This window comes from Phodopus roborovskii, unplaced genomic scaffold, assembly GCF_943737965.1.
Source record: "Phodopus roborovskii unplaced genomic scaffold, PHOROB, whole genome shotgun sequence".
Taxonomy (NCBI): domain Eukaryota; kingdom Metazoa; phylum Chordata; class Mammalia; order Rodentia; family Cricetidae; genus Phodopus; species Phodopus roborovskii.
The window spans coordinates 12,440,897-12,460,377 of record NW_026125052.1 but is presented as its reverse complement, the minus strand read 5'-3'; the positions used below and the strand labels follow the sequence as shown (position 1 = coordinate 12,460,377).

General features: G+C 47.9%; 2 protein-coding genes across 4 annotated transcripts in view; both read left to right on the top strand.

The window, feature by feature from the left end:
• Cdk5rap3 (CDK5 regulatory subunit associated protein 3) overlaps nucleotides 1-19,481 on the top strand; it is a 720,787-nt gene that overhangs the window by 82,968 nt on the left and 618,338 nt on the right. The window lies entirely within an intron of this gene.
• On the top strand, nucleotides 781-11,226 carry Nfe2l1 (NFE2 like bZIP transcription factor 1). 3 transcript variants are annotated; one of them, XM_051207808.1, is made up of 4 exons: nucleotides 781-1,503; nucleotides 6,199-6,414; nucleotides 7,197-7,355; nucleotides 8,108-11,226. In XM_051207808.1, exons 1-4 carry the CDS (start codon nucleotides 994-996, stop codon nucleotides 9,434-9,436), a joined length of 2,214 nt encoding a protein of 737 aa, XP_051063765.1. In that variant the 5' UTR covers nucleotides 781-993; the 3' UTR covers nucleotides 9,437-11,226. The 3 variants fall into 3 exon arrangements, with proteins under 3 accessions (XP_051063765.1, XP_051028983.1, XP_051063830.1); XM_051173026.1 differs by lacking the exon at nucleotides 781-1,503 and adding an exon at nucleotides 4,545-4,595; XM_051207873.1 differs by lacking the exon at nucleotides 781-1,503 and adding an exon at nucleotides 4,685-4,982.

Below are 19,481 nucleotides of genomic sequence, written 5' to 3'. Positions count from 1 at the left end.
TCAAAGTTGGAAAACAAAACAAAACAAAAAGCATTTTTCTTTGTGTGAAGTGAGGGCCTGAGCATGCCCACCCACTTTCACGTGTCTCCCATCAATAATATCTCCCTCTTTTGAGTTGTAAGGGACAATGATATGGGAAACCAATTTTTATTTTTTTAAGATAGGAAATGAGCTCCTTGGGCTAAAATTAGAAACTGGGTAATGTTTCTATTAGGAGTGTTGGTAAATGAGACAAAATGTAAGGTATTTTGAATGCTATGTGCAGTGTCTGCTTCTTCTTTGAAAGCTACTTTAAAAAAAAAAATAACAAATACAGCATTTAGTAACTGAGAGTGTTCCAGTTCTTCTTTTCGTGTTGGTACAACAGGTTTGATCCTGTATATTTTCCTTGTAAAAGTAGCCTTTTAATGTGTTTCCTACCTTCTCCCTGAAGGTTCTTACCCTGATCATGATGTAAAGGGTATGGAATCTTATCTTGTTGCTCTTCTGATTCCCATTTCAGGTTTCTCTGGAAACCCCCCTGGTAAGTGCAGAGGAGGCGGGACACTCTGACCCAAGACAAAAGACCTGTAGCTCCAGCCAAAGCAAATCAAGTCTAGGAAGGCGAAGGGAAGAAAGAAAGAACTCCATCTGCTGTCCCTGTGTACAGCCTGCAGTGGGATCTGTAGAGGACAGCTAATGTGAGTGAAGAAGTGACTGTCTGTGGGCCTGGAGGGCCTGGACTGGGCTGGTAACGCCGGACTTTGAGAGGTGAGGTGAGGTGTCAGGAAGGGAACCGTGAATGTGGTCTGCAGTGTGGTTTTTGCTCCTCAGGGTGTGCTTTCCTCTGGGGCCATCGGGGAGCTCAGCCCCTGTGTTGTGCCAGGGTGGGTTACAGGGGCTCGCACTGAGGAGGGTAACCTGCTGGCTGGAGTGGCAGAGAGAGCAGTGGCCTTGACTTGTCTTGTGGAAGATTTAAAAACAAAAAAGCATAAACATTCTGGTCCTTCAGCAATGCTTTCTCTGAAGAAATACTTAACGGAAGGACTGCTCCAGTTCACCATTCTGCTGAGTCTGATTGGGGTTCGGGTGGACGTGGATACTTACCTGACCTCACAGCTCCCCCCACTCCGGGAGATCATCCTGGGGCCCAGCTCTGCCTATACTCAGACCCAGTTCCACAACCTGAGGAATACCTTGGATGGCTATGGTATCCACCCCAAGAGCATAGACCTGGACAATTACTTCACTGCCCGGCGACTCCTCAGTCAGGTGAGGGCCCTGGATAGGTTCCAGGTGCCTACCACTGAGGTAAATGCTTGGCTGGTTCACCGTGACCCGGAGGGGTCTGTCTCTGGCAGCCAGCCCAACTCAGGCCTTGCCCTCGAGAGTTCCAGTGGCCTTCAAGACGTGACAGGCCCAGACAACGGGGTGAGAGAAAGCGAGACGGAGCAGGGATTCAGTGAAGATTTGGAGGATTTGGGGGCCGTGGCCCCTCCTGTTGGTGGAGACTTAACAAAAGAGGTTAGTGGGCCCGTGGTGGCTGGTGGGCCTGGGGTTGGGAAGGAGTGGGCTGGTTCTGAAGGTTTGTTAATTCTCCGAGTTCTTTAAGGAACTCGGGGTCAGGGGTCAGGGGTTTGGACTGCTGGCTCTGCTTGGATAGGATTGGGCTGAGTTGTCTGACTTCAGGGCTGGGAGCTGGGAGCATGTCCATGTTTTGAACCATTGACACACCTCTGAGTGTACTATCAGGGCAATACACTAGACCCTACCAAGGTTTTTAGTACTTAGATTTCCGTATGACTGCTGGCAGCTTTAGGTGGGAAAGAGCCATGTTTTGGGCTTTGATCTAGTGTATATTGTTGCTAAGACACATACTGTGCGGTCTCTCTTGTCTTGTAACCCCCCCCCCCCCATACACGTTAACTCTCCTGGGCTTGAGCCAAGGGGTAGACTTGGATAGTTATTCTTGGCCAAGAGAAGCCAATGCTCCCAATCTTTGCTAAAGGCCGGCTGCAGGGAGTAGAGCAGAAAAGGCTGGAAGCCAGAAGAGAACTATACTCTTCTCAGGTCAGCTTGTTCTGAGCTGTTAGAGGTGACAAACTTGTGGGTATGAAAGGATGCAGTTCCTTCCCTTTAAGATGCAAATGGCTACAGCTGCCCCTAGGTAGTGAAACAAGCCCTAGGAGCTCAAAAGACCCACTGCTCTGTGGAACTGAGCTGCTTCATGTGAAAGGTTGGCTGGCTGCAGAGCTTGACTTCTCTGCTCATCATCTCAGACCACATTTTGTCTCCCTTCCTTCATTAAATCTATTCATTATCTCTGATAGGGAATAGGGTCCTCATATGGGGGTGATTTTATTTATGTGTGTGTATATATCTTTTTTTTTTTTTTTTTTTTTTTTTTCTCATAGCACAGCTGTGGGAGGGATGCTACTGGTGCCTGATAGGCAAGACCAGGGATGCTGTCGACTGTCTTAAATAGCACAGGGCAGCCTCATACTACATAGTGATTGAGATTGGAAACGCCACTCGATTCAGCTAGCTCTTAGTGCATCTGTGTGAGAAAGGCTAGGATTGTCTGATTGTGAGGGTCAGCAGCATTTTTTGTCTGTCAGGGCCTTTTGTCTTAGCTTCTTTAAAATTTTACATTTTTGAGGTGGTCTGGCTGTCTTGGATCTTGCTGTGTAGACCAGGGTAGCCTTGAACTTGTGACCTCCTCCTGCCTCTACCTTTGCCTCCTAGATACTGGTATTGTGGGCATGTTCTGTGTTTGGTGTAGTCTTAGGTTCTTGCAGTGTCACTTGGAGCGTCACCTTTTTTTCTGCTTCTCCTTAATCTTTTTTTTTTTTTTTTTTTTTTTTTAATGGGCTTCTGGAATCCAGTGACCTGAAGAAACCCTGATCCTGCCCCAAGTGGCATGGGACAGATCTTCTTCCCCTGAGCAGTCTATGGGTTTAGTACTGATACTGTCCTTCAGGGAGTTTTTTGGGGATATAGAATGTTTTGGATGTAACTGGGTGTGTTGGCAGAATGGGATGGAGCTTGTATTTGCTCCTGTTTCTTGAACATAAAGAAGGTTGGTTTTGCTTATCCCCAGGCCTTTGCCACTCCCTTTGGGAAATTGGGTGGTTTACACTTTAGGGAACCCAGGCTGGGAGGAGGGAAGGGAGGATTATGATGTGCCTAGAACAACATTTCCTCAGTAACTCAGGGATAAAAATACCCAGGTCCAGAGCATGTGACAGGCACTGCTGGAGCTGGTATTATCCCTGGGGTGGTAGTACTCCCTGCTGCCAGGCCTGTTCTATGGACAGCCATAGCTTAGGTCCTTGTCAGGGATAGGATTCCCCTCCAGGTTGGCACCCTGCCCAGAGCAAGGGGTGGCCTGTTTACAGCTCTTCTTGGGCAAGAAGCAGGCTGTAACCAAGGGAGGACATACTGTCTCTCTGGCCTGACCTTAGGCTCTGGGGGAGTAGTGAGGAGAAAGCTGTTTGCCCTGATAAAGCAATTCAGGAGGCACAAGTATGATTTCAAGTTCCTGCACTGCCAGGTTTACCCCTCTTCTGCTAGGAAAGATACTCGCCAGGATCGGACACCAAATGCTCTCCCCTTCTTGATCACCCCCACCACAAATTGTTCTTTGAAAAAGCTAACATGAAAGGGGGTAACTGGCATATTCGGGGCCAGGGTGGTGCCGGCACCTGTCTCTCTAAGGCTAGACTTCAGAATCCTGTGTTTTCCACCTTTTGTTAGGGGCTAGGCCTGGCCTGCACTGACATGCTGCATGTATGTAATAAAATAATGGCTTTCCCCTTCCTCCAGTCTGGCTTGTTTTAGGGTGACAAAGCTCCTGGACTTTTTTTTTTTTTTTTTTTGGCTTGGGTGCCCTGGGTTCCTGCCCAGCCTGGCTTATCCTTAGCTTTGAGGACTGGCCACAACCTTCTTAAGGAATGGGAAAACTCCTTCCACTTCCCAGCAAAGAATTTAGTTTCTCAGTGAAGCTTCTGGAGGAGTGTCTGCTCAGTCACAGGAGTGGGCTCGAAGAGAAGATGCGACAGGAGGAAGGGAGGGAGGACAGTGGCACCCCTTCCCCCCAGGACTCTCTCACTGCACCACCCCAGCTGATTGACTGGGCTGGGTGGGGCTGCCCGCCCCTGGGTGCATCTCCTCAAGGAGACGGAGGCGGCCCAGGGATGGGCCGGTTCCTTGCGGCAGCTTCTCCAGCTGCTCTGGTGCAGAGATTGGCTCCCTTATGCAGCTAGGTAACAGGCGGTGGGAGGGGATTGGCTCCTTCCGCATCTCCAGCGGAGTCTTGGGGGAGGAGATTGGCTCCCGGCGCAGCCTAGGTAACGACAGTGGGAGGGGATTGGCTCTTTCCGCAGCCCCAGCTGCTGACCTGGGGGAGGGGATTGGCTCTCTGCAGCCTCAGCAGTGACCTGCGGGATGGGAGGGGGAGGGGATTGGCTCCTTGCGGCAGCCTAGGTAACAAGTTTGGGGGGCGTGGGGAGGGGGAGAGGGAGGAGCGGGAGGACAGGCCCAGGAGGTAGCTGGCTTTCCTCTGCAGCGTGAGACGGAGCATGGGGTGGGAGTCCCGACTCACTGCAGCCTCTGCGGTGAGCTCAGGGTGGGGGCTGCTGGGCGCCTGAGTGGAACTGGGGTTGTGAGGTGGGAGGGGGCTGCTCCAGGATGGAGGACGGGGGCTGGGCTGGGCTGCCCAGGCAGCAGCACGGGCGGGGCACCTTCCTCGGGCCCCTCGGAGCTACCAAGGGGCCACCCTTCCAGCCTGGTGTGCTTCCTGCAAGCCACGAGCTCCTTGCAGCCCCCTGTCCGGCTTACCGGCACTGGCTGCCCTGGGGCTCCTCTCGCAGACCATGACCCGCCTGGACCGCAGCTCTCACAGTGGTGGGGGCCATGCCAAAGACAGGCCTCTTAACTCTTGGCTGGCTGGTCACCGGGTGGCCCAGCCCCCCTCTGCTCCTGGGTCCAGGGCTTCTGTTCAGGTTGGTGTATGGTGGGAGACTCAAGGGAGAGATACATGTGGGAGGTTTTAGGGGTCTTAGGATGGGGTAGGTGGTGGTAGGAAAGAGTACAGCCCTGCTTGGGGGAAGGGAGGTGGATCTTGTTTAAAGATACTTTTCAGTGGAAAGTGTGTGCTTTTAAATCTCCGAATAGAAGGCAGCTCTTCCAGATCTCTTCAGGCTTGTTGGGAAGACTTCTAAAGGGAGGAATATTTAGAAGAAGTTCAAATGGCTCTATTGGGGTTCTGTGGGGGTGACAGTTGGTGCAGGAACTGTCTAGGAGCCACAGAACAAAGTGGAAGGAGGCATTTTAATGTTCAAGGTTGCAGTCAGAGCTCAGCAATGTTGAGAGTTATGTCCTTGAGTGGGTTGACTGATGGGGAGCTGGTGAGTCCAGGGGTGTGGTATGGGAGGGAGGGATGGAGGTGGCATTAGTGTAAGGGAATACAGTGAGATTGACTTGAGCAGGGGTGGAGTGTGTATGGGGATCATCTGACCGAGGTTCCCTTGGGATTGAGGCAGCTTGCTGGGATCAGTGAATTCTGTCAGGGACACATCTTAGGTGAAACTGGGCCTTTAATAGTTGTGGATGTTCAAGCTTACTCCAGCTGCCAGCCAGTGAAAGGGGAATGGCTGGAGGAAGGGCTGGAGACAGCCTGTCTTGTCATTGGTTGCATCAGGTGGTTGGAAATGCAGGGATTTTCCTCTCCAGGCCACCCCACCCCTTTATGCAAATGCAGTGGCACCACAGGCTGATGCAAGTCTGGTCACTGCTGAGCAATTCCACAGGGCAGTTTGCCCTTGCTTGCCATGGTCACACAGTCTGTTTTCAGGGTCTCCAACTCTTAAAATGAGAGGGGTCTCTTGCTTCCTCATCCTAGTTAGAGGTGATGCAGCCCTGCCCTTTAGTCTGAGTATGACTCTGGCCCACACCCTAACCCTGAAGACCTGTGTGACGTTAGATGTTAGTAGTTTTTACTAGTGGCTCTTTTTTGGTGGAAGATTGCCTGGGAATGGACGAATGGATCCTTACTGGTCAGAGGAAGTAAGGGAGAAAGGCTGACAGACACAGGCCTGGGTAGAGCCCCACCCAGGACTAACTGGAGTGTCACAAGGTGGGACCTCTGAGGCGGGGTAGGACAGGGAACTCTCTGTGGGGGCTACTTGAAAGCTAAAGTCATTTTGGTCTGTCTTTCAGGATATAGATCTGATTGACATCCTTTGGCGACAGGATATTGATCTGGGGGCTGGGCGTGAGGTTTTTGACTACAGTCATCGCCAGAAGGAGCAGGATGTGGATAAGGAACTGCAAGATGGAGGAGAACGAGAGGACACCTGGGCAGGCGAGGGTGCAGAAGCTCTGGCCCGAGACCTGCTAGTAGATGGAGAGACTGGGGAGAGCTTCCCTGCACAGGTATTGCCACCTCCAATACTGCTCTCTGTTCTCCCTGCCCCCACCAGACTCATCAGGCTGGAGCTCTTCCAGAAAACTTGCTCTGGTGGAGAGTTGTGTTTTTGTGGTGGACCTGTAAAGGCACAGTGGCTGGGTTATAGGACGGGGGAGGGGAGGAGCAATGAATTCAGAAGCACCAGGTCTCAGCCCTAGACATTGTAGACAGGCAGTGTCTAGCATTTTAGGACACTTCTGTCATCCCTGTGAGTTTGGGCCCCAGCTCCACCATTCAGAATGGCTAGGACACTGCAGACCTCCAGTGGTTTTTGGAGCTTGTCTTGGAACTTGCTCTGCAGACAAGGCTGGCCTCAAACTCACAGGGATCTGCCTGCCTCCAAAGTGCTGAGATTAAAAGTGTGTGCCACCACCACCGCCTGGCCCCTACAGGCGGTTCTTGGGAAGAGATATCAGCCCTATATAGCCAGGACCTAGGCCAGTTAGACTTATAGTTGCTATTGCCACAGGTGCCTGGTGGGGAGGATCAGACAGCCCTGTCCTTGGAAAAGTGTCTTAGGCTGCTGAAGGTCACCTGCCCCTTTGGAGAGAATGCTGAGGTGAGCAGGACAAGAGAGCCCACTGAGCAAATAGCACAACCTGAACAACATACATCTCTTAACTGCAGGGCCAGCTCTTGATTCTGATCTTAGCCTAGTTTCAGACAAGGAGACAGAGAGTTAATGGTAAGTCACCAGTAAGAAAGCAAAAGGTGGCCTCCCCATACTTAAGCCTGTGTTCTGCCTTAGTTTCCTGCAGACGTTTCCAGCATCACAGAAGCAGTGCCTAGTGAGAGTGAGTCCCCCACCCTTCAGAACAGCCTTCTATCTCCTCTTCTGACGGGGACAGAATCACCATTTGATTTGGAACAGCAGTGGCAAGATCTCATGTCCATCATGGAAATGCAGGTATGATTGTCAGAAAAGCACAGCTTACAGGGTTCTTGTGCAGGGTGCCCAGCCTGCAGTCATGTGGTCCCTGGCAAATAACATTTTTCTAGGCTAGTCATTAGGAAAGTAGGGACACTTGAGGGATGACTCCAGGTGTCCCTTGGGGCTGGGTGGGATTGAGTTACAACTTGGTGTGGAGCCTTTCAAGCAGACCTGTCTTAGAGTTGCACCTTCTCTTCCATTAGGCAGCTAGGCGGCTGACACTCTGGCAGTGCTTTATAGTCATTGGTGTCTCCCTTTGGCCTGCCAGCCTTTTACCTAGCCCTGTGGTTTTTTTTTTTTTTTTTTTTTTTTTTTTTTTGCAATGCTGGGGATGGAGCCCAGGGTACCTGCTAGGCATGTGCTCTACCACTGAGCTCCCTTTAGCCCTCAGTGGCTAAGTACAAGCAGTGGAAGGTCAGAAGTGTCTGGTGATCTGCTTGTGGTCACAGCAAGTTTTGCAGCAGGTTTTCTTATCTATGTATGGTGTGTGTACTCCATTTCACTCCAAAATATGGGAATCTAGCCACACACATGATCAGGAGCTGGTCACTCCTGCATTAGTGTGAAGCCCAGAGTTAGGAAGCCCCTGTGCCAAGCCTACTACTGTAAGCTAGGGGCTTTGCTGTCCAGTTTCTTCCTCTTTTGCCCGGGGAGCTGTGCATCAGTCAGGGGCCTGCAGGGTGAGTCTTCTCCTTTTGAATGCTGGTACAATTCTTGCTCCCTTCCAGGCTATGGAAGTGAATACATCTGCAAGTGAAATTCTGTACAGTGCCCCTCCTGGAGACCCTCTTAGCACCAACTACAGCCTTGCGCCCAACACTCCTATCAATCAGAATGTCAGCCTGCATCAGGCATCCCTGGGGGGCTGCAGCCAGGACTTCTCCCTCTTCAGCCCTGAGGTGGAGAGCCTACCTGTGGCCAGCAGCTCCACACTGCTTCCACTTGTCCCCAGCAACTCTACTAGCCTCAACTCCACCTTTGGCTCTACCAACCTAGCAGGGCTTTTCTTCCCATCCCAACTCAATGGCACAGCCAATGATACATCAGGCCCTGAGCTGCCTGACCCCCTGGGGGGCCTGTTAGATGAAGCTATGCTGGATGAAATCAGCCTGATGGACCTGGCCATTGAAGAAGGCTTTAACCCGGTGCAGGCCTCCCAGCTTGAGGAGGAGTTTGACTCTGACTCAGGCCTCTCCTTGGATTCCAGCCATAGCCCTTCCTCCCTGAGCAGCTCTGAAGGCAGCTCTTCCTCCTCCTCCTCTTCTGCTTCCTCCTCTGCCTCTTCTTCCTTTTCTGAGGAAGGTGCTGTTGGTTACAGCTCTGACTCTGAGACCCTAGATCTAGAAGAGGCTGAGGGTGCAGTAGGCTACCAGCCTGAATACTCCAAGTTTTGCCGCATGAGCTACCAGGATCCTTCTCAGCTCTCTTGCCTTCCCTACTTAGAGCATGTGGGCCACAATCACACGTACAATATGGCACCCAGTGCCCTTGACTCTGCTGATCTACCACCACCCAGTACCCTCAAGAAAGGTAGCAAGGAAAAGCAGGCTGACTTCCTGGACAAGCAGATGAGCAGAGATGAGCACAGAGCCCGAGCCATGAAAATTCCATTCACCAATGACAAAATCATCAACCTGCCTGTAGAGGAATTCAATGAGCTGCTGTCCAAATACCAGCTGAGTGAGGCTCAGCTGAGTCTCATCCGGGACATCCGGCGCCGGGGCAAGAACAAGATGGCCGCCCAGAACTGCCGAAAGCGAAAGCTGGATACCATCTTGAACCTAGAACGTGATGTGGAGGACTTGCAGCGAGACAAGGCCCGATTGCTCCGAGAAAAGGTCGAGTTCCTGCGGTCACTGCGACAGATGAAGCAGAAGGTCCAGAGCTTATACCAGGAGGTGTTTGGGCGGCTGCGGGATGAGAACGGGAGGCCCTACTCACCCAGTCAGTATGCACTTCAGTATGCTGGGGATGGCAGTGTCCTCCTCATTCCTCGCACGATGACTGACCAGCAGGCCCGGCGACAGGAGAGAAAGCCGAAGGACCGGAGGAAGTGAGCCTGGGGAGGCAGGGGGTGGACGCTCACTAAGACCGAAACTGGAGAAGGGCTGGGCCTGGACCTAACATTGGGGACTTAAATGCCTTCTTATCCAATATATCTTCTCAGATGGGATGACTGCGGGTCAGTGCACAGAAGAGGCGGGCGCAGGCGCTGTCTGGCTTAGCTTCCCCACTGGGAGTGGGTGGAAATGACCAGACTATTTGAGTGTTTGGGGTCCCCAGCCCACTCCCTTCTTTCTCCCGAGGGAAGGGTGGTGTTGGCATGGGGAGGTAGAGCTGTGTGGAGTGAAAGCTGACAAAGGGAAAAGGAGGACTTGGGAGAACAGAGAAAGTAGAGGAAAGTCTCGTTTCTGGAAGGAAAGGAAACCCCCTAAAATCAAAGCAGTCAGAAAAATGAGGGGGACTGTTAGGGGCTTTGGCCAGCATTCCAGGCAGTGGGTGTAAGTGACTCCTGTGAGCCTGAGTAAAGTTACTAGTGTGGAAACAGAGACATGGTGGGGCCATGGAAGGGCTTTTAACTGTTTCTTGTCATCCCTGAAGGGGAAGAAACTCTTGGATGGCACCTATAATGTTTTAGTTACTGAAACAGGAAGCTGTAGGGGAGACCCAACACTGACTTGTTTTCAGGCTAGAGGAGGGCAGAGGGTATAGTGATAACGAGGCCTGTGTGGCGGCAGCCCCAACATCAAGCATGTCACTCACTGCCCTGCCACAGCCACCTCCCTCCCTAGCTACCCAGGAGCTGAGGCTCCCACTGTCCTCATGAGAGCCTGCATGGAAATGCTGTACTCTTCCCACTCTCCTCCTCCTTTTTGTGGTACCCACCCTCACTAGCTGCCTATAGCTCTCTGGAGTGGGGTGCTATTCTGGCAGTACCGGAACTTGGCCTACAGCTTCCTCTGCAGGGGCTAAACAGAAGCAAGGTGATGGTATGGAGGGAGAAGCCAGCTCAGTGACCTCCAGGCACTGTTCAGCACAACATTGGGAAGTGAATCTTCCCTCAGGCCCCTCTGCCTACAAACACCTGGGCTTGTCACTGGGGGCAAACAAAAACTTATAAACCCCAGCAACAAAACCTAGTCCTCTTAGAATTTCTTGCGCTTTGATTTTTTTTAGGGCGTGAGCCCTGTTTCACTTATAGGGCCTAGGATGCTTGTGTTGAGTAAAAAGGAAATGCCCCAATATTCAAAGCTGCTAAATGTTCTCTTTGCCATAAAGACTCCGTGTAACTGTGTAAACACTTGGGATTTTTCTCCTCTGTCCCGAGGTCTTGTCCTGGTTTTTTTTTTTTTTTTTTTGGGTTTCTTTCTAGGAAAATGAGAAGTGCATGAAAGGGCCTGGAGATGACCCTCCCTCAGACTTTGAGCTTCAGGCAGCAGCTGCTTCATAGCCTGTTTAGCCTGGGCTCCTCAAGGACAGCCCTGGGGAGGCAGGGAAGGGCAACACCAAGGTAGCCAGATGGTTCCAGGAGCACAGTGTCTTTTTTTTTTTTTTTTTTTTTTTTTTTTTTTTAATGTAACTTTGCCACTGCCGCCCCCCAATCTTGATCAGCTCTGGAGTACTGTCTGCCCCCAACTAGCAGGGGTGAGTCGGGGGGAGCACTGATTCTCCTCCCTGTCCAGGGAGGAGTTTCCTAACTGAGCAGTAGGATAGAAAGCGTGAGCCTGGGAGTGCTTTTTATAAATTATTTTCCTTGTAGATTTTATTTTTAATTTATCTCTGTGACCTGCCAGGGAGAGGAGAAGAAAGAAAAATGCTGTGAGCACATGACAAAATAAAATAAAATGGATGATTCAGCTTAAGTGCAGTTTTTCTCCCCTTCTTGCCCCTTTTGAATTCAGACGAGACTCCAGGAAACAGGACTGCTAGGGAGAGATTGGCCATGTGTGGTTAAGGTAGAGTTCCCATGGGAAGGTGTGTGGAGGTGGACAAAGGGAAACAAAGAACACTGCATTGAACTCCCATGCAGGTACTGGGGACGCCTTCCTGCTTTATCGGTTGAGCCTTCGCAAAGGAAGCAGTCTGCTTTTTCTTTTTTCTTTTTTTTTTTCTTGGCATATATTGCATTCCTTGAAGAGCTAAGATGAAGGTGGTATCACCTAGCTCTTAGCTGTCCACTTGCTACCTTTTTTAAAGTTTGACAGTGCTGTTAATTCTCTAGTAGCTTTACCTGCAGGAGAGGCACAGAGCACTGGATTGGAGTCATGATTTGAACATTTGGGTGGTGGTGGTGGTGGTGGTGGTGGTGGCTCACACCTTTAATCCCAGCACTCAGGAGGCAGAGGCAGATGGATCTCTTGAGTTGGAGGACAGTCAGGGCTATGCAGAGAAACCCTGTTCTGGAACCCCTGCCTCCCAAAAGAGGGCTGTTAGCATTAACCCAGTCACCTAAGACAGCAGGGAGAGGAGGCAGCACACAGAATGTTAGGCATTAGTTTTAACCAGCCCACCTTTGCAGTGGGACCTTGGGTGGGTATGGGGAAAGCTTGCTTTGTCTTGCTTCAGCAGTCAGTCCCTAAACTTCGTCCAAAAGATTTTCCCATGGCCTTCTCTCTCTCTCTCTCTCTCTCTCTTTTTTTTTTTTTTTCTTTCTTTGAGACAGGGTTTCTCTGTGTAATAGCTCTGGCTGTCGTGGAACTCATTCTGTAGACCAGGCTGGCCTTGAACTCAACAGATCTGCCTGGGCCAGCCTAAGCTACATAGTGAAACCTTGTTAGGACCCACAGTTATTAGTTTGGTGGCTGCCTCTCTAGGACCCACTTTCCTAGCCAGTCATGGAAACTGTAACATTTTTAATTTTTTACATTGTATGGCTATCTTGTCTGCAAGTATGTCTAAGTACCATGTCTATTTACCTGGTGCTCACAAAGGCCAGAAAGGGCATTGGATCTCTTGGAAGGGTTATAAGCTGCCATGTGGATGGAACACAGATCCTACGAAAGAGCATCAAGTTTGTTTTTAAGACAGGGTTTCTCTGCAGCACCCTGAATCCTGGGACAGAGATCCAAAAGCTGTCTCCTGAGTGCTGGGATTAAACGTATGCTACTCTACTCAGCTAACAGCAAGTGCTCTTAACCACTGAGTTTTCTTTCCAGCCACAGGTCTTAACCAACCCACGGCCTTCCTCCTGCTTCAGTCTCCCAGGTATGTATTACCACTCCTGACCACCAGGTACGGACATTCTGTAGTAGGATCTTTATGCCTTAATGTCAGGAGTGGTTAAATCTGCTTTTCCAGTCATTGATCCATGTGGTTAAGTGAGGAGTCCCCACAAACTGAGTTGTTACTTTACTGGTCTACAATGATGAACCAGCATCTTTAACCCTTTTTCTTTCTCACAGGTTGGTACCTTGCCTCTGTTTTTGAATTTTGCAGTTGCACATGAACAGTTAGGGTTCCCGTGGGTCCGAGTGAAAGGAGTAGTTCAGGTCTAGCTTTCTAGAGCTGCTTTAGAAAGGTCCTGTCTGCCTTTACTGGTTAAAAGAAAGTAGCACACAAGTGGTCCCCAGAATGACAACAAAGAGCTTGCTAAAAAGGTGTTTTTTGAGACATGCTCTTACTATATAGTTCTGGCTGACTTGGAACTCACTATGTGGACCAAGATGGCCTTGAACTCACAGCTCTGGTTGCCTCTGCCTCCTGAGTATTGGGATTAAGAAAGGTGTGTACCACCTTGTCTGGCCTAGAAAAATTGTTTTATTAAATAAAATTCTATTTATTTATTTTAGATAGGCATTTACATAGCCCAGGCTGGCTTCAAACTCTTGGCTATCCTGACAGCCTTCTGAGTACTGAGATTATTAGTGTATGCCACCATGCATTTTTTTTTTTTTTTCTAAATTAAAGATCACTTATACAGGGGGCTAGAGAGATCGCTTGGCAATTAAGGGCACTGACTGCTCTTCCAGAGGACCCAGGTTCAATTCTCAGCACCCACATGGCAGCTCATGAGAGTTTCATGAGTGTTCGTAACTCCAAGATCTGACAGCCTCACACAGACATATATGCAGGCAAAACACCAATGCACATAAAATAAAAATGAATAAATCATTAAACATACAGTCACTTATACACACATACCTACATATGCTGTGTGTATAGGTGCCCGTGGAAGACAGAAGAGGGGGTCAGATGCCTTGGAGTCAGAGGCAGTTTGAAGGCACCTAATGTGGGTGCTGGGAATTGAACTCAGGTGTTCTAAAAGAGCAAGCAAGCACTTTTAACAGTCTGTTCATTTCTACACTCCCACCCCAGGGCTGTTTTTCATGTAGCCTAGGCTAGCCTCAAACTTTGTAGGTAGCCAAGAGTGACCTTGAACTTCTGGTCCTCCTGTCTCCTGATCTGGTTTATAGCAGGCAAGCACTTTACCAACTGAGTCACATTCCTAGCCCCACACAGTCAATACCTTTTGTCTTAAAGTTTGAATTCACTGGTTATCTCTTGCAATCCTCAGATATGGGCTAAGTAGTAACTAGTAATTGAAACAACAGGCTACTGTGTCAGTGCCATGCCTCAAAGTTGTCCAGCTTGACCTTAGACTATACAAACAAAAAAATAAGGCAGGCTTGGTTAAAGTCAAATTACAATTTAAAAATCAATTTGGGGCCTGGCAAATTGGTGTACAGCTTTAATCCCAACACTTGGGAGGCAGAGGCAGATAGATTCGAGGCTAGTCTGGTCTACAGAGGGAGTTCAGGACAGCTACAAGTTGTCTCCAGAATGACAACAACAACAAAAAGTAAATAAAATGTATTTTGGCATCCCTGGAGAGAGGGCTCAGTAGGAGCACTCAGAGGACCATGTCATGTAGCTCACAACCACCTGTAATTCTAGCTCTGGGGGATCTGGCCTCTGTAGACACCCTCAAACATGGTGCACACACAATATATATACACTTAAATTAGAAACAAATCTTAACCTGCTGGGCACATGCTTAATTTCAGCAAAGGCAGAAGCAGGATGATCTCTGAGTTGAGGCCAGCCTGTCTCAAAACAAAATGATTTGGGTTTGGTACCATTATAAACTACCACATTCCAAAAGAAGACAGTGCAAACACAGGCTTTTAATACAAACAAGACCTACAGGGCTGAGATGCAGCTCACTGGCAGAGTGCTTAGCTAGCACACATAAAGCCCTGAATTTGATTTCAAGTATTGAAAACAGGAATAGAAAATACTAACACATGTGTAAAGTTAATATTTTGACCTTGCTTTTCTGTCTAACAAAGCAAACGGGCCTTGGGGTTGCTCTGCTTGTCCCTGTGGAGAGAGGTCAACTGTGCTTTTCATCTCAGCAGGAAGGTTTTATTTAACCATTTAGCAGGAAATTTACAGGGCCATATTTACTAAGGAGATGAACTTAAAAACAGCTGGTAAGGAGGAAGTAACTTGGGGAACATTCCAGTGGTATAGTAGGTGTGCAAATCTGAAGAGACTGCAGTTACATTTTGGCATCTTACGCACTATCAGATTTACTGAGTACAATGCCAGAACACTATAACCATTCTACCAGAATGCTGGGCTGAGTAGTGATTTGCAGCCATATCCCAAATAAAGACTGCATTTGTCAAGGATGAGAAGAGTTCTAGAGCATATACCCAGAGAGGAAAAAGCTAGGTGTGTATTTCAGAATTGTAGCTGCAAATTATTATGCAGCAGCACTTTCCTATTTCATGAATGCTTTACAGTGCAGACTCAGTGTCACAATGGACTGTTAAAATGTGCTAGGCACACAGACAAACACCAGATTGTCAAAGGTTAACATCAAATGAGCAGAGGAAACTGGAGATGTAGCTCATTCGGTGGAGTAGAACATGAAAGGCCAGATTTCATCCCCAGTACTGGACAGACCAGGTATAGGGCAGTCCTCTGACCCCAGGACTTGCGGAATGGCAGCAAGATTAGGAGTTCATTGTCCCTGTTACATAAAACTCCATCTCAAAACAACAAAGTCTTTAAATAGTACTAAGCTGCAGAATCTAAGATTATATTTAGATGATGGCTCTTGCTTGTAATTTGAGTATTCAGCAGGCTGAGGCAGGATGGCCATTAGTTAGTTCAAGGCCAACTAGAGCTTGTAGTTCCAGACTAGACAAAGCTATATATGGAGAGCCTGTCTTTAAAAAAAAAAAAAAAAAAAAAAAAAAAGCCCAGTGTGGTTGCACACACCTTTAAGCTCAATACTCATGAGGCAGAGACAGGCCTGGTCTGTATAGTGAGTTCCAGGACAGCTAGGGCAACATAGACCTTTTCCAAAATACCCTCCAAAACAAAATGGCTGCTCAATGGGTAAGGGTGTTAAGCCCGTTGAAGAGTTTGATCATTCCACCTACATGGTGGAAAGAGTTACCCAGTCTTTCAGATTGTTTTTCACACAACGCAAGTGTTTGGGGAAATGGCTTTTAGTAAATCGCTTACCTGATGGATTCCTCAAAATCCATGAAAACGACCTGTAAACTCAGTACTTGGGGGGTGGAGGAAGGAGTTTAAGGACGTTTTCAGCTACCTAGTAAACTCTTACCAGGTCATGTGTTTTTAAAAAAAGGCGGGGTGTGTGTGTGGAGAAATAGATCCTCAGTTAACAGCATTGAGTGATGGCTGCTCTTCCAGAAGTCCTGAGTTCAATTCCTAGCAACAACATGATGGCTCACAACCATCTATATAGTAGGATCTGATGCCCTCTTCTGGCATAATGGCATACATGCAGATAGAACACTCATACAGAAAATAAAGTTTTTGTTTTATTTTCTTGAGACAGGGTTTCTCCCTGTGTAGCTTTGGAGGCTGCCCTGGAACTAGTTCTTATAGACCAGGCTGGTCTTGAACTCAGAGATCCACCTGCCTCTGCCTCTCTGGGATTACCAACATCCGCCCAGAAAATAAATTTTTAAAAAGTCAGCTGCTAAAATTTTATTTTAAATGGTAGATTTTTCAGTGCAAAAGCCATGTGTCTTTGCAATCCAAGTACTTGGGAGGCAGTGGCATTAAGATTTCAAGGCTGGAGAGATGGCTCAGTTCAGAAAGCACTTGCCCCACTGGCTTGAGGCTGGAGTTTGGATATCTAAAGCTCACAAAAGCCAAGTGGGCAAGGAGGCTACCTTGACAAGCTGTACCAGTGTGCCTCAGTTTAAAAAAAAAAAAAAATGGACACATCAGCCTCTTGCCTTCAGACACATGTGCATGCCCCTACACATGTAAACAGGCATGCACACAAAAAAGGATTTCATGTGTTTCTGTGGTCACTGTACAGTTCACTTACAATATTAAACAAATTCAACTTAAGGGAAGAGCAAGATTCTAACAGGCTCTGAAGTTATAGACACCAAGAGACTGATGTTAGCCTAGTATGTGGGCCCACTGCTATAAACCTAGGCCAAGACATGAGAGTTCAGTGCTAACCTGGGAGACCAAATGATTCTCTGGGGCTGTATTATGTATGGAAGGACATGGGTGATGGGAACCAAACTCTAGTCCTTTGTAAGAACACCAAGCACTCCTAACTGCTAAGCCATCTCCCCAACTTTGTTGTACCTATTTATAATTAACAATTTTGCATGTGTACCTAAAACAATCACTTAAGAAAATTTTACTTTTAAACTTTTTATCTGGAAATGTGCTAACTGGTCTTTAGAAATCAGTAATCTCAGTGCACTTGGAAGGCAGATCTGAGTTTAAGGCCAGCCTGAGCTACAAACAGGAAAAAGAAAATTGTCAATGGACACACTATGTGCTGCATGCACATGTCCAGTGTCTTCCCTGAAGGAGTATGGCAAACTTGCCTTTTCTTTTTTCCAGATAAGGTTTCTCTGTGTAGTCCTGGCTGCCCTGGAACTCAGAGATCTGCCTACCTCTGCCTCCTGAGTGCTGGAATTAAAGGTGTACTTCATACCACTGCCTGGTGGGAAGATTTGTGTTTTCTTACGATTTATTTTTAAGTTATGTATCTGTGTGTGGGTCTGTACACCTGCGTGCAAATGCCAGCACAGGCAAAATTTAGTGTTGGATCCTCTTAAGATGTAGTTAAGAGATTGTGAACCGCCTGACTTGGGTACTGGGACCTGAACTTGGGTCGTCCCAGAGCAGTTTGTCCTCTTTACCATTAATCCATCTCTCCAGCCCATGGCAAGGTTTCCCACAGGTCAAGAATACTAGATATTCTTGTGAAGTTGGTTTCAAGGGTTAAAAGTAGAACCGAATTTTGGTTGTGAGACATGGCTTAGCTGTTAAGAGCACTGGCTGCTCTCTTCCAGAGGACCCAGGTTCAAGTCCCAGCACCCACATGGCAGCTCACAGCTGTCTGTAACTCCTTTTCCAAGGGAATCTAGCACTCACACAGGCATACATGCAGGGACTAGTGGACATAAAATAATTTTAAAAGTAGAACTGAATACTGCTCACTTGGGATGAACCAAGGCTGATGTCTCAGTTTAGTGCACCCAATGGTACAGAACAAAATGCCTGTAATCCATCTCAGCCAAATTCAGCTGCTGCACCTACAGTGACGGAGACCTCTGTACAAAAAGACTTCATGACTAGTAAGTGAATAGATTTCCTATTTATATCCCTCCAAAACTCCCCTAGGGAACTTTGAAAACAGCATCTGCATTTTTTAAAAGATTCATTTATTTATGTATACAATGTTGTACCTGCATGTATGCCTACAGGCCAGAAAGGGTACCAGATCTCATTATGGAGGGTTATGACCCATCATGTGGTTGCTGGGAATTTAACTCAGGACCTTTGGAAGAGCAGGCAGTGCTCTTAACCACTGAGCCCTCTCCAGCCCCAGCATCTGCATGTTTATCTGCATGTAATTAACCTCTTTTTCAACGAACTCAGGGTCTTGGTCTATATGGCTCAACTTTTCCTTCTTAAAAATTGCTTAGAACTGGGGCTGGGGAGCTGGCCCAGGGCTTAAGAGCACTTGTTGCTTTTGCAGAGGTCTAACACCCACATGATGGCTAACAACATCTTTAACTCCAGCTGGAAAGCTGATGCCTTCTTTTGAATTCTGTGGGCATCAGACATGCATTTGATATGCAAACATACATGCAGACAAAACACTAATACCCATAAAATAAAAACACATCTTAAAAAAAGAAAAAGAAAAGGTACGCAGGTGATGGTGGTAAATGCTTTTAATCCCAACACTCAGGAGACAGAGGCAGGTGGATCTGTGAGTGAGGCCAGGCTACTGGTCTATAGGGTGAGTTCCAGGATAGCCAGGGCCACACAGAGAAATCCTGTCTTGAAAAACAAACAAACAAAAAATGAAGACCTGATTAAGAAGATCAAGTATTAAAGGCTAGCCTGGGCTGGGTTAGTGAGATCCTTTGTCAAACAAACCTTAAAACTAAATAAGCAGAGTGTGGGGGACTTGAGAGATGGTTCAGTAATCAAGAGCACACACAGCTAGAAGACTTAGGTTCATTTTCTAGCACTATCATGGCAGCTCACAACCATCTATAACTCCAGTTCCGGGTGATTCAGTGACCTCTTCTGACCTTGGTAGGCAACCAAAACACCCATATATATAAACAAAAGAATCTGTACTGCTCTTGAAGAGGACCCAAGTTCAGGTTCCAGCATTCAAGCAGCTCAAAATTACCTGTAATCTAGCTCTAAGGGAATCTAGGAACCTGTACTCATGGACACACAGGCAGATAAAAACACACATAAGACAGGATTACTGAAAGGTTTTAAACCAGTCTAGTCTACATTCAGATTTTTGGGCCAGACATGGCTATACCGTGAGACTTTTTTCTACAACAAAACAAAGAAACCAGACAAAACTCAAACTGCCCTTTGTGACACATGCTTATAACCCTAGCACTTGGGGGGAACTAAGTGTAAGAGGGTCACCTTGAGTTTAAGGTAATTTTTAGCTAAACAGTAAATTTCAGACTAGCCTGGGTTAGAGTAAAACATGCTAGTGAGATAGCTTGGCAAATAAAGCACAACAAGCAATCTGAGCCTGGTTCCCCGAACTCAACTCCACAAACCTTTAACATGTATGTGTACACACTAATATATTAAAGCAAC